General features: G+C 39.3%; 2 protein-coding genes and 1 pseudogene across 2 annotated transcripts in view; all 3 read left to right on the top strand.

Annotated features, from left to right (window-relative positions):
- LOC104720386 lies at positions 8,220-8,681 on the top strand. The gene has a single exon (XM_010438295.1). It carries the CDS (start codon positions 8,220-8,222, stop codon positions 8,679-8,681), a length of 462 nt encoding a protein of 153 aa, XP_010436597.1.
- LOC104720385 overlaps positions 10,283-13,076 on the top strand; it is a 14,543-nt pseudogene continuing 11,749 nt past the window's right edge.
- LOC104718996 overlaps positions 10,588-13,076 on the top strand; it is a 5,023-nt gene continuing 2,534 nt past the window's right edge. Inside the window, exon 1 of the mRNA XM_019231342.1 lies at positions 10,588-13,066. Coding sequence (XP_019086887.1) covers positions 12,763-13,066 — 304 coding nt within the window. The 5' untranslated portion in view covers positions 10,588-12,762. The remainder of the gene's footprint in view (positions 13,067-13,076) is intronic.

Genomic DNA, 13,076 nt, shown 5'->3' with positions numbered 1-13,076 from the left:
GAAGTTAGTGGAGGAATTAAATAATTCAAGGGAGCTAGTGGAGTTTAGTGGGAGGAATAAAGAAATCAAGAGAGCTTAAGTGGGATTCAAGGTGTCTTGCTCGATTTTCTCCAAGTGTTTAAGCATGCACTAATAGCTACTAATGAAGAGAGAGCATGCAACATGCATTGGCCATCTCCACCGCCCAAAAATCTCTATAAATAGAGCCTAAATCCTCTCATTTTCGCCCAAGACACAAGGGGGTAAGGAGAGAAAATTAAGAGAGAAGATGAGTAAGAGAGAAAAGAAAGAGAGATCACCGAGAGAGTGTTGGTGTTGAGAAAGGATCGGAAAAAAGAAATCCTTGAAGAGGAAGAGGTGGTTTTCGAGCCAAGTTGGCAAGTGGTTTCGGACGAAGAGGGTGTAAAGAGCGGGTAGCTGTTTGACGCCAAAGAAGGTTTGCCTGATCGGGTGGTGCAGTGAAGTCTGGATATCATCGTCGGCGTAAAGGTGAGTGCTGCGTTAATGCATGCATGTAGAATTAGTTTAATTTTGTTGCATGCGGTTCATGGTAGGCTTTATGAGAAGAACCATGTGAAAATGAGTAGATGCATGTTAAGTAATTTTAGTCTCACCTAAAAGTTGAATGAGCTTGCATAGTGTTGCTTAGACTTATTATTGTAGGCTTGTTTGCCTTGTTGTTGTTTCCGTTACCTGTTGGGGTAGTCGGGTTGGGGAAGTAGAATCCTGTTTAGGATGAAAGGGGTACCCAGGCTCACTGAGTAATCTTAGATTACTCATGATATTATTTTTGTCTTGCAGGAAGCCTAAGTGAGTGTAGAGCTGGAGCAGACTTAGGGTACCAGATAGGATTGTTCTGTGTTCTTTGTAAAAACCCTATATTTTTCCTAAAGGATACTTGTATTATTATCCGACTATCTTTGTATAGTGCTTTAATGATGTTTTCATAAAGATGAAGTTTTAAAGTAATATATACGGTTTTCGGGGAAGTAAGGCAAGTTTGCAAATGGTACTCGGCCTTGTCCGGGTCAACACAACGCGCGTGGGATGCAAGGGTTGCAAAGCCTAAGTGAACCTCAGCCGCGGGCAAAGTCGCGTCCAGGAGGACTGGTCGGGAAGCTGCAGCTTCCGTCCCTCGACCGGACCACCAGGGTGCGATTCCCAAAGTAGCGTTCCGGTGCCGTCCGATGGCCTCCGTGTCCATAGAACGGTTCGGAGGCGTTACAACGGTGGTATCAGAGCGGTGTTTTCGAACCCGCGAGCACTTGTGCATTTCAAAGTTTTATCGAGTAATGTGTCGCAAAAACACAAGAATTTTATCTGGTAGTCTGCTTGTCTAGTTGTAAGTTGAACCTGAGGGTAGTTTAGCATCTGACCTTGTTTTGTGTGGGTTGGGATGTCTGCAGGTGATTCAGGTTGCGGGGATGGTTCAGGGAATGAGGGGCCGAGACATGAGGGTTGTGATCATCATAATGGGAATTTATCGACGAAGTCGGAGAGTAGTCATGAGCCAATAGATCTGAACACTTGGAGTGTGGATAGGCGATCGATCGGAGATAAGGACAGTATGTCCATTGAGACCGATCCATCCGAATGTTTAGACGGATCAGAAGAGGTGGAAGTGGATCAAGATGATCAGACGGTTGTCTTAGAAATTGGTGAGCCAAGTCGTATCCAAGTCAGGATAGACGCGCAGTGAAGTTCTTAAACTGTCCCAATTGGAGATCATGGAGAGGAGGAGATTGAGCTTGCCGATAAGCTACAAAAATTATTGTTGGAACTTGTGGAGGATCAACATGATGATGTTAATCCCGAGGATTATCTAAGAGAGTACCCGGAGGCAGTTGAGAGAATTCTAAACTTCTTGTTGGAGGTGCATACACCCGGAGAAGAAGTTGCTGCTAGTGGAAGTGGGGTAACACCCGATACTGGAAGTACCAGTGTGGGACGACCAGTGGATGAAAGAGCGGAGACGGCCGCAGAAATTTTTCGGAGGATAAATGAGTTACACTCACCGGGGGAGTGGATGTAGTGGAAAGCGAACCTAGAGTACCGGAGGCCGAGAGGCAAAAGAATCCAGGAGATGGAGACTCTAAGTCGGAGGAGCCGACGACGAAAAGGGAAGAAGTTCTGGAGGTGATAGAAATTCTGTCAGGTGATGTCGAGGGAGTACTAACTTTGGTGGTGGAACCAAGGAGTGATCAAGGATAAATGTCGAGAGACCAAAACCAAGAAGCTGCCGCAAGTGTGGAGTATAGAGAGGATGCGAGACCAAGGGCTAGTTCGAGCCAAGATATGAGAGACCAAGGTGGACCAGATCAAGTGGTGCCAGATCAAGTAGTATCAAACCAGATTGTGCTGAGGCATAATAGTCCTATTCGGGCTATACCATTGCGGATGGTGTTAGTTGATGAGGAGGAAGAACCAAGAGATCTAGAGTTGGGAAAGGATGTCGGAGTTAAGAAGGTTGAACCGAAATCATGTAAGGTTTGAGGAAGGAGAGAGTAGTTCCAAGAGGCCAAGAATGTCCTATAAGGAGATGTAGCTGAGAGAGCAGTTAGATGCACGACCAGTGACCTATCAGCCGAGAGGTCGACTGCAAGTAAGGGCCACTGCCCGGAAGAGGGTGGTCTATCCGAACCAAGTGCATATGAGGAACCCACCGTACTGTGACTTGTGCGAGGGAGTGGGACATTGGACCAAAAATTGTGGGAGGACGTCGCGGAGACGTATGTTTTCCCCGGAGAATATGGTGTGTGAAGAGAGGGCACTTTGCCTATCAGTGTCCGAACCCGGAGTACATGAGGCATTGGAGGCCATGTGATTCGTGTGGAGTGCCGAGACATTTGAACAACCATTGCTGGAGGGCAAGACCATAAGGTCTATTGATCCGAGATCATGTTATTTGTACGGAGTGTGGAAGGAATGGGCATTTTGCTCACAGCTGTCCGGATCGAGTTGTGCAAGAGATATTGAACACGTTAAGCCAACTTGTGCATACGGGGGAGAGCCCGTTTGACCGAGCTGTTCGAGAAGAAGAAGACCCGATGGATCAAGCCAGAACCTCATTGTCTGTTGCCTCTACCTCAACCGAGTCTCCCGCAGAACCGCAACTTGAAGAACTGGCTAGGGCGTGTGTGTGCACTTGTGAAGAGTGTACCAAGCATAGGAGCCAGTAGTGTGGTAGAGAGTAAGGGAAGTTTCTCTCTAAGTGTTTAAGTTTAAGGGTTGGATAAGTTTTCTTTGTGTGTGTAGGCTTCTAGACTGAACCTTTGTTGTGTTGTCTAGGATCCAAACCCTTAAGAGTATCGGCTAAGTGGTGTAGAACCCTTGTTTTTCCTCGTTCGTGAAAGTATCTTGGAGTTCTTTAGCCGTGTTTGTGGTTGTTTGTGTGTTGTGTGCTAATCTTTGTTTGTTTAACTACTTGCTTGATTTGCTTGAGTTTTATAGGTTGCATTGTTGGTTATTTTTACATAATTAACTTGCATAATCGCGCGATCGATGAGGATTCACGTAAGTCACCACAGAGCGCGATCAGATAAAAGAGAAGAAGATCAAGAAAATCTGAGAGGTTTTGATCAAGAAAGAGGAGTCAGTTTGAGTTGGAAGAGATGAGAAAACGGAGGAGATAAAGCAAATCCTAAGAAATAGGAGGAGCAAAAGAGTTTTACAAACCAATGGAAGTTGGCAGGGTAAATCAAGAGAGAGCTAAGTGCGAGCAAGGAAGTGCAAAAGTAATTCATGATCCAAGAGCTAAGAGCATCAGAGGGTGCAAGAAGATAATGAGAGTAAAAGGCGAGATTGTCTATGAATAGACAAAGACGGTGCAAGAAGATAATGGATGGCGAGAAAGCATTTCTATGCTAAGTAGAGGCAAAGAAGGAGCATTGTTATGCTAAGTGGCGAGAGATGAGTAAGAGTTTTCAAACCAAACCTTGTGAGAAAGGAGCTAAGAAGGAGTTAAATGACCTGAGAAGTCGACCAAGGAAAGTTAAAGCGTGAGCTGTGTTTGAAACCAAGAAGGTTTCTGCTGGGCCAAGTATGGCGAGGAGTTGATGAAAAGATAAGTCAAGAAATTGGAGTCCAAGTAATTGGGAAGAAAAGCTAAGTGAAGCTGAAAATTTTGGAAAAAGGTTGGAGACCTCTAAGGTGTAAGCTAAAGGAGCCAAAAGAAGTATCAGACAGAAGCTGAAGAAAGAGAAGCTTTGAGTTGGAGAATCCAAAGGAGCGGACGAGTGATGGCAATAAGAAAGGAGCCTAAATGCTTGAAGAGATGGAACATCATGTGGAACCAAGTGGTTGTTAGAGATGAAGAAGTCTTCCAAAAGCATCAGCGAATGGTGTGAGTGGAGCGAATGTCGAGTGGAGTAAAGCTATGGCAACGAGAAGAGCCAAGGAGAAGTAAAGGAAGTTTGAACTTCCAAAATTATTTTGATGAAGGTATTAAGGTGATGGTGATCACAAGATGAGGACGCGGATGTCAAGGAGTATCGACATCCCAAGAAAAGAAGGAGAAGGTCGGAGAATTCGGGGACGAATTCTATTAAGGGGGGAGAATGTAATGACCCTCGTCAAGGGGTAAAATTTCAGAACAAAAATCCCATGGGCCAAGGACGTGCGAAGGACGCGAATGGGAAGTAAAGGAGGAGGATAACGGGATTACAGAAGAAATGTCTGAGAAATTCTGGATGGACCAAGAGATGGCCGATGGTACCATATACCATGTACCATGTACCATGTACCATGTACCATGTACCATGTACCATGTACCGTACCGGACGTACGTGTAAGGACGGACATAGCGGACGAACGCTGAACGGTTTAGCAAGCGTACGGATGTGGTTTAAGGAGCGGTAAAGAATTCTCTTAGTGGAGTGATTAAAATAATCAAAGTGGAATCTCCACTAAAATTATTTTAATCAAAGGGGGATAATGGAGGATTAGTGGAGAATTATTTTAATCTTGATGAAGTTAGTGGAGGAATTAAATAATTCAAGGGAGCTAGTGGAGTTTAGTGGGAGGAATAAAGAAATCAAGAGAGCTTAAGTGGGATTCAAGGTGTCTTGCTCGATTTTCTCCAAGTGTTTAAGCATGCACTAATAGCAACTAATGAAGAGAGAGCATGCAACATGCATTGGCCATCTCCACCGCCCAAAAATCTCTATAAATAGAGCCTAAATTCTCTCATTTTCGCCCAAGACACAAGGGGGTAAGGAGAGAAAATTAAGAGTGAAGATGAGTAAGAGAGAAAAGAAAGAGAGATCACCGAGAGAGTGTTGGTGTTGAGAAAGGATCGGAAAAAAGAAATCCTTGAAGAGGAAGAGGTGGTTTTCGAGCCAAGTTGGCAAGTGGTTGCGGACGAAGAGGATGTAAAGAGCGGGTAGCTGTTTGACGCCAAAGAAGATTTGTCTGATCGGGTGGTGCAGTGAAGTCCGGATATCATCGTCGGCGTAAAGGTGAGTGCTACGGTAATGCATGCATGTAGAATTAGTTTAATTTTGTTGCATGCGGTTCATGGTAGGCTTTATGAGAAGATAACCATGTGAAAATGAGTAGATGCATGTTAAGTAATTTTAGTCTCACCTAAAAGTTGAATGAGCTTGAATCCGGTTGCATGTTAAGTAACTTGGAAGACTTAAAATTTGGTGAGAAGAAGTACATGCATCATGAGACTTAGCGAGTTTTATTAGCAAAGTAACTTGCTTAATAAACTGGTTGCATGCATGAAAGGTGGTAGGGTAATTGCAATTTTATTTGCATATTTCGGTTGAGGTTAGCTGATGCTAAATTAACTTAATGCATTTTAAGTATAAAACCGAAATAGTTGCATGCACATTTAAATGAGATTTACATGGTTAAATCATAATAATGGCATGCGAATGGATGAGTGTTTTGTTTAAGTGAATTTAAATAATTACATGCATATAATTTTAATCTTAAGATCTTTGAATTTACATTCTCGTTCTTGTTGATTAATGCATGTTGTATCGCATGATTGTTATTGCTTGTTGGCTCGACTTTCTTGCTTGAAGTGGTTGTAAGTGTTCTTAGCAAGTCTCTTGAATTCGTTTCTTGAGTCTTAGCTAGAAGAAGTGTAGTCGATATTTTTAGTTCCATATGTATGTACGTGTCTCGCAAGAAGTTCTCAAAGACCACTTACGCGAGACACTGTCACGGCTAACTAGCTATTAGCGTGACCGTTACATGACGATGTAACTTTGGTGGATCTCTGCTGGTTACCTTTGTGGTTTCAGCATGGGAGCTCATGTTGGTTACCGGGGAGGTTTCAGCATGGGTAGTGTGGAGAAACGGAACAGATTATCGAAGGGCCCTAGGTGAAGGAATCTAGGATAAGTCAAGAGTCCCTTGTACTATTCTAGTCGTCCTTACGTGTTGTGGTGGAGTTAAGAGTCTAAAGTGTCCAAGAGGTTCTTGTTCCTTTGGTCGTCTTTCTCTGTGGTTAGCGAGTTTAGATCGTCCGAGTAGAGTCGTGTCGTTCTATTTCTTTCTCGCTTATTTGTTGGTTGTTGTGTTGCTTCCACTATTGTTTCTGCTGTGTGCTTTGANCCAGTTTGCACGTGGGTCCGTTTGTGCACCACTCCGGTACCAAGTATGGGGCATGTGAGCAGTGTATTTGAAGAGAAGAAGAGAGTAGCATAAATCTCTCTCTTGTCACCTTATTTGATAAAGGCTGAATTTGTGTGATAACCAAAATAAAAATAAAAAAGCAAAGGTATGAAAAAAAATATCCAACTAATAAAAAAAATTAGGTGAGTAACCAACCATTAATCAATATACATATTTTTTGAATATAGGGAAGAATTCATCTTTCTATACATCCTAAATTTAAACATAGTGTTTGCCATAGTACCTTCTCTATGTTAGTAATATTGAAACCACTTGTAGAGCTGGAGCAGACTTAGGGTACCAGATAGGATTGTTCTGTGTTCTTTGTAAAAACCCTATATTTTTCCTAAAGGATACTTGTATTATTATCCGACTATCTTTGTATAGTGCTTTAATGATGTTTTCATAAAGATGAAGTTTTAAAGTAATATATACGGTTTTCGGGGAAGTAAGGCAAGTTTGCAAATGGTACTCGGCCTAGTCCGGGTCAGCACAACGCGCGTGGGATGCAAGGGTTGCAAAGCCTAAGTGAACCTCAGCCGCGGGCGGAGTCGCGTCCAGGAGGACTGGTCGGGAAGCTGCAGCTTCCGTCCCTCGACCGGACCACCAGGGTGCGATTCCCAAGGTAGCGTTCCGGTGCTGTCCGATGGCCTGCGTGTCCATAGAACGGTTCGGGGGCGTTACAATCACGGTGAACGACAATAATTGCGCATCACTAGAAATCGTCTGTAAATTTGTCTCCATTAATCTGCACAATTAAAGCATCTTATTATCCAGACTCGATCCCCAAACCTCCTAGGTGTAGAAGCATTAACGAACCTTAGGCTAAACATTTATTAGTGTAAAATATCCCACATAAGAAAGATGGAAGAGATTTAAAATATCCCACTTAGAGGAGAGTGGTGGCTGCGTCGTCCCATTTGCAGGTTGACAAGAGAGACGACGAGTTCATCTACAAGTTAAGAGAAAGTATGAAGATAGAGAAAGAGAGGTCGTTTCTTGAATACCAAGAAAGGTTAAAACGAAGTGCTTGATCGATCACACTCATCGTGATTGTGTCCCATGATGTTCTTCTTATGATTTCTCCTTGTTAGCGTAGATATAGGAATATCTACGATTCTAGTATATCACATATAGTTCGGTGTATATTTGACCTTATCTTGTAACATACACTTTATGTATCTTATGAATCCAATCTCTCTAACTACGGAGTTTCATCAGATTACATGGTATCAGAGCTTTTTCTTTAAAATCTCGATCCTCTTTTCTCTGTCTTCATCTTGTGTTTTTCGTTTCTTCTCCTTCTTTCAGTTCTCATTTCATTTTTTTATGTTCTCTTCATCATGTCGGGACCGCTGGCCACTGTGATCGTCACCGTAACCGCTCCCGCAAATGATAAGCCATACGGAATCGCTCAGATCCGAGCTTACATACCCATTCAGCTCGACCTCAAGAAGCTGAATTATGATGTTTGGCATGAGCTCTTTGAGACTCACTGCAGCAGATTTGGCGTCCTCGGACACCTTAATTGATCCTCTGACCCGTATCCCGACGATGAGAAGCAGTGGAAGGAACGTGACGACCTCGTGAAGATGTGGATCTACGGCACCGTGTCGGAGAAGCTTCTCGACACCATCCTCAAAGCCAAATCCACCGCTCGAGATCTATGGCTCACCCTCGAAGCCCTCTTTTGTGACAACAAAGAAGCTCAGTCCATTCAATACGACAACAAGTTTCGTACCCTTGTGATTGGTGACATGAGTGTCACTGATTACACACATAAATTGAATAATCTTGCTGATCTTTTAGCCAATGTTGATGCTCCTGTGACGAATCATGCGTTGGTCATGCACATGCTTAATGGGTTCTCAGCTAAGTTTGACAATATCATTAAAGTGATTCAGCATCAGTCCCCCTTTCCGTCTTTCATTAAGGCCAGATCTATGCTTCTAATGGAGGAGAAGCGTCTTACCAAGCAGGTTCCCACTCTGCCAGCTCATAACACTGATTCATCCCCAAACAGTGTTCTGTACACACATTCTGATCCTCAATAAAACACATGCCAGTAACAATTCAACAATCCTACCAACAACATCGGTTCTGGCCGCAACTACAACATGAACAGAGGTCGTGGTGATCGCAATAGTAGGGGCCATGGTTACTACAACGGCAACCAGTGGAACAATGGTTCGTATGTGGCACCACCATGGTCCTACCGATTGGTTTTTGCTTCCATTATTTTGGATATCGGATATCATCATATCCGAACCGATATCCAATAGATATTCAAATAAAACCGAACATATAAGAAACAGTTTGATATTCCGATAGATATGCCGCATATCTTTTATCTATTTGTATGGTTCTACGAGAACCTTACCATTTGCTTCATTTTTATCTTTTTTTGGTTTTAAATACTCAGTTAGTATGGTTATTTAGGTACATGAAGATTAAAATGTATCTGAATAAAACCTTATCCAATAACTTTTTGATTTAATTTTGGTTATCGACAATGATATCTGAATCGATCTAAAATCCAAATTATCCGAAATGAAACTGATCTGAATTTTATAAATACTTGAATGGATGTGAGAGTCAATATCAAAAAAAAATCTGAACACCCAGGCCTAGTTTAAGTTATTTTTATGTGGCTGTTATTAAGAGTTTGGAGGGTATTTAAAGGAATGGTTCATATGACTCAATCATCAAAATGTACCGATTAAAGGAGCTTTTTGTTCTTTAGAAGCAACAAAGCTATGAGATATGTCGGTCTCCCTAAGAAGTGACATCTTGATAAAAATCACACCAAATCTCTATCATTAGTTATAGAGAATCTAGAAAAGTACTTAATTAGAAAGTTCTTCCTCTAAAAATTATTGCTGTTATTTATATTTGGTTTAGTGAAATACTGGTTTGCTTATCTCTCTAATTTTTTAGCCACATTCAAGGAAGTTAATGAGATGCAGATGCGGATTGTACTGTTTCTTATGTATTTTGATCGGTCAATTAGAGGTTCCATTTCCCTTGAGTATCAGCAGCTCTTTTTCTGTTTGTTGATTCAATCCTACACACGTAAAAAGCAATGCATAACACTTTGGTTCCAACAAGATCTATACAAACTTGTCGTTTCACTTTCCTATGAAGATAACTTCATCATATATTTACATCTGTGTATCTCCTGAGACTAATAACGCATTGCTTATGGGTAAGATTTAGAGAGGGCTATGTAAGGTAAATAAATTAGCTCCATCAAATTGCTGGTTTGAGTAGTTAGGCTACAACAGTGAAAGTGTCACTGTGAAACCGTTCTCAGGAAAATAGATGATAAAAACCAATTCAGAAGCTTACTGCAAGCACTCAGATGTCTAAATAAAAATGAATTATAAAACCAAGATAAAGAGATAGATTATGAAGAGGAACGAGTGATTCATATCACAAACAGGGTCACGGTTGTCACTTTCTTCCAGAAAAGAAAAAATATACAAATTTAGACTATATTACGAGGACAGACGACTTCAAAGTCTTCTGATGAGTTGTAGTCACTCGGGTCATCTTTTAATTTCTTGCTTTTAAGACATCGTACGATTTCATATGAAAACTCTGTGTGTGGGGTTGCATTTTTCATTTGAGACAAAGACAGGTTTACGGCAGAAGATAATAACGACCTTATCTTAATTTATAGTAGACCATATATGCACAACTCCTCCCGATCATCATGGCTAGAGACGTTAAAGACTTCTAATATAAATAGACGAGCTTACCGTCTCAATCTCGTCAACCTTTTTCCTCTTGCATTACTCATCTTCTTAATGGTTTGGAACTTATATTTGTGGTTTCAAACAATTTGTGTGATGTTTTCAGGTTTGCGATGGACAGTTCTGAAGCACATTTAGATAGAATGGAGGCACAAAGGTCAACGGTTATGTATCATGAGGAACAGAAAGAAACATACCTCTCTGGCGAAGGTACATGAGTCATATACAGTAGCTAGGGAGTCAATTGACCCCACAAATTCTAAAGGAAAATTCCGGAAAAAAAAACAACCAACTATTTACCAGAAAAAAACATAGACTTTTTTTGATTGCCAGAAAAATAGATAGAATATTTTTTAGTTGATAAAAAATAAATAAAATTATCAACTATGCCATGTACAGTACCATTTCTCAAGAGAAATGCTATTTTCAACATAACTTTTTTTTAAATGCCATAAGACCCACTTTGATCCACCAAAAATGACAAAACTACCCTTATATTATTATTTTTTCTCTCGTATTCGATATCTCATATCTATTTCTATTTTCTTCTTTCCTTTTTCTTCCTTCAATAACAAAGAAATCATTTTATGGATTTGAAAAGCTTTTCTGATGATTGTTTCATCAGAATCACTCCACCAGAAAGAGATAGAAATCAGATTGTAACAACAAAGACCAAATCAGTGAAGAGATTAAACGATCAATCATTATTTCTATTAAACGATCAATCATTATTTTAATATGAAAAAATTTGTAAATATTTGTTTTCCAATGATTTTATGATCTTCAAAGACTAATACTTACACATAAGAAAAAAAAACTCATACCTTACCATACAAAGACAACACAAGGTTAATAACATTATTTTTAAAAATTATATGATACTAGTAAATACTAAATACAGTTTTCTTTTTTAAAATTAATTTCTATAATAATTAATTGAATATATATTTTTTTGGTTAAGGATGTAGGCAAATATTTCTAGCATATTTTTATGTCTTGTTTTAAAAACCGCTAGGCATCAATCGGGCGGTGAAAAAGCGCCTAGCGCGAAATCAGTTAACCAAAGATTATACGGGAATTGATGAGAGACTAGTTTTAGAGTTTTTATCAATAAATAATTTAAATTTACTAAATATGTGTAACTATACAGACTTTGAAACAGTAAAAACACGTGCTAAGAACATGATGATTTAAAAAAAATTAGATAAGGTTAAATTCAAAAAAAGTAACGATTGTGTTATGATAAAAATGATTTAAAATAGGGAAAGTTACTCGATTAACCCAAAACAAGGGAATAATTGCTAAATTAACTCTTAAAATATTAAGGTCAATTGGGTTATTTTATGTCTAAAATACCCTTTAGTGCTTTGTTAGGAAAAAAATACCATAATACCCTTATAATTTTTTCTAGCGATTAGGAGAGCGAAAATTACAAAAATATGTGGTATGTGGTGACAAATTAATTTGACTGTCACAGGTTTTTTTTTAAATGGAAGATTTACTTTGGCAGATTTATTTTGGTTGACAGAATTATAAAAATCAGTTGTGACAGTTTTTTATTTACGGCTGATTTTTTTCCAAACAGCAGACTTTTTTTTAACGAGACAACAGACTTGTTATTATTTCTACCGGTTTGTTATAATATGTGGCCGACTTTTTATTTTAGTTGTTACAGTTTTTTTTTAAACTAAATATCTGTTGTAACGTGACAGATTTTTTGAGAAAAAAAAATTACTAATTTGACGTTTATTGATAACAGATTTACTTTTAGTTACAACAGATTTTAATAATTTGACCAATAATCTGCCGAGAGATAGCAGATTTTTAATCAAAATTTAAAATTGCTAGTTTGACCTACACTTTGTAGCATGTTATGGCAGATTTATTTTATGTTATGGCAGTTTTTTTTTTTTTTTTCAATAATCTGTCGTTTGTTGACAGATTTATGTAAGGAAAATAAAAATTGCTAGAATGACTTTACAAATTTGTTTAATGTTGTGACAGTTTTTTTGTTTGTTCAACTCATTTTTTTGGTTATGACAGTTTTTAATTTTTATATAGTGACAGATTATTTTTTTGAACTATATAATGACAGACTTGTTTCATAGTTCCAGATTCATTGTTTCAGATTTTTTTTTGAACTAAACATTGACAAACTTATTGTAGGTGTGGCAGACTTTTTATTTTAGTTTCCATTTATGCACGTAAACATTAAATTTTTAGGGTTTTCCATAAGCGGTTTCCTATTTTTTCTCCATCTTTAGCACGACGCCGCCCCATAAACTCCATTGAACATCATTTTTTCCTTTTGAGTTCACAGTCAATTATATCTCTCCTTTTCGATCTTCTAACGAGTTTTCTTTTTTTTTTTGGGTTTGGCATGGATCACGTGATTTTTGTCTGTGGCAAATGGATCTATGATGAAGTCAAGTGGTTGTTTGTTGTTGATAATAAGAGAGGGGGTCGAATTCTAGACTGTAACAACCAAATGAGTTACGATGATTGTATTCAATTGGTGTATAAAGATTACGGTTTGGATGAGAAAGTATATGATATTTGGTTGAGCTACAAGATTTCGAAGGTGTTATTACAAAAGTTACCAAGCGATACACCACCAGTATTTATCACCAATTCTCGACAGTTTCATGGTTTTCTAAAGCAATTGAAGAGTGACACACTTCGACTTTGTGTTGA

This window comes from Camelina sativa, chromosome 10 (genome assembly GCF_000633955.1).
Source record: "Camelina sativa cultivar DH55 chromosome 10, Cs, whole genome shotgun sequence".
In the NCBI taxonomy this organism is placed as follows: domain Eukaryota; kingdom Viridiplantae; phylum Streptophyta; class Magnoliopsida; order Brassicales; family Brassicaceae; genus Camelina; species Camelina sativa.
This window is presented reverse-complemented; position numbering and strand designations above follow the sequence as displayed.

Excerpts from the sequence above, each read along its gene's own strand:
- LOC104720386 (XM_010438295.1), top strand. The coding sequence starts at position 8,220 with ATGTGGATCTACGGCACCGTGTCGGAGAAGCTTCTCGACACCATCCTC.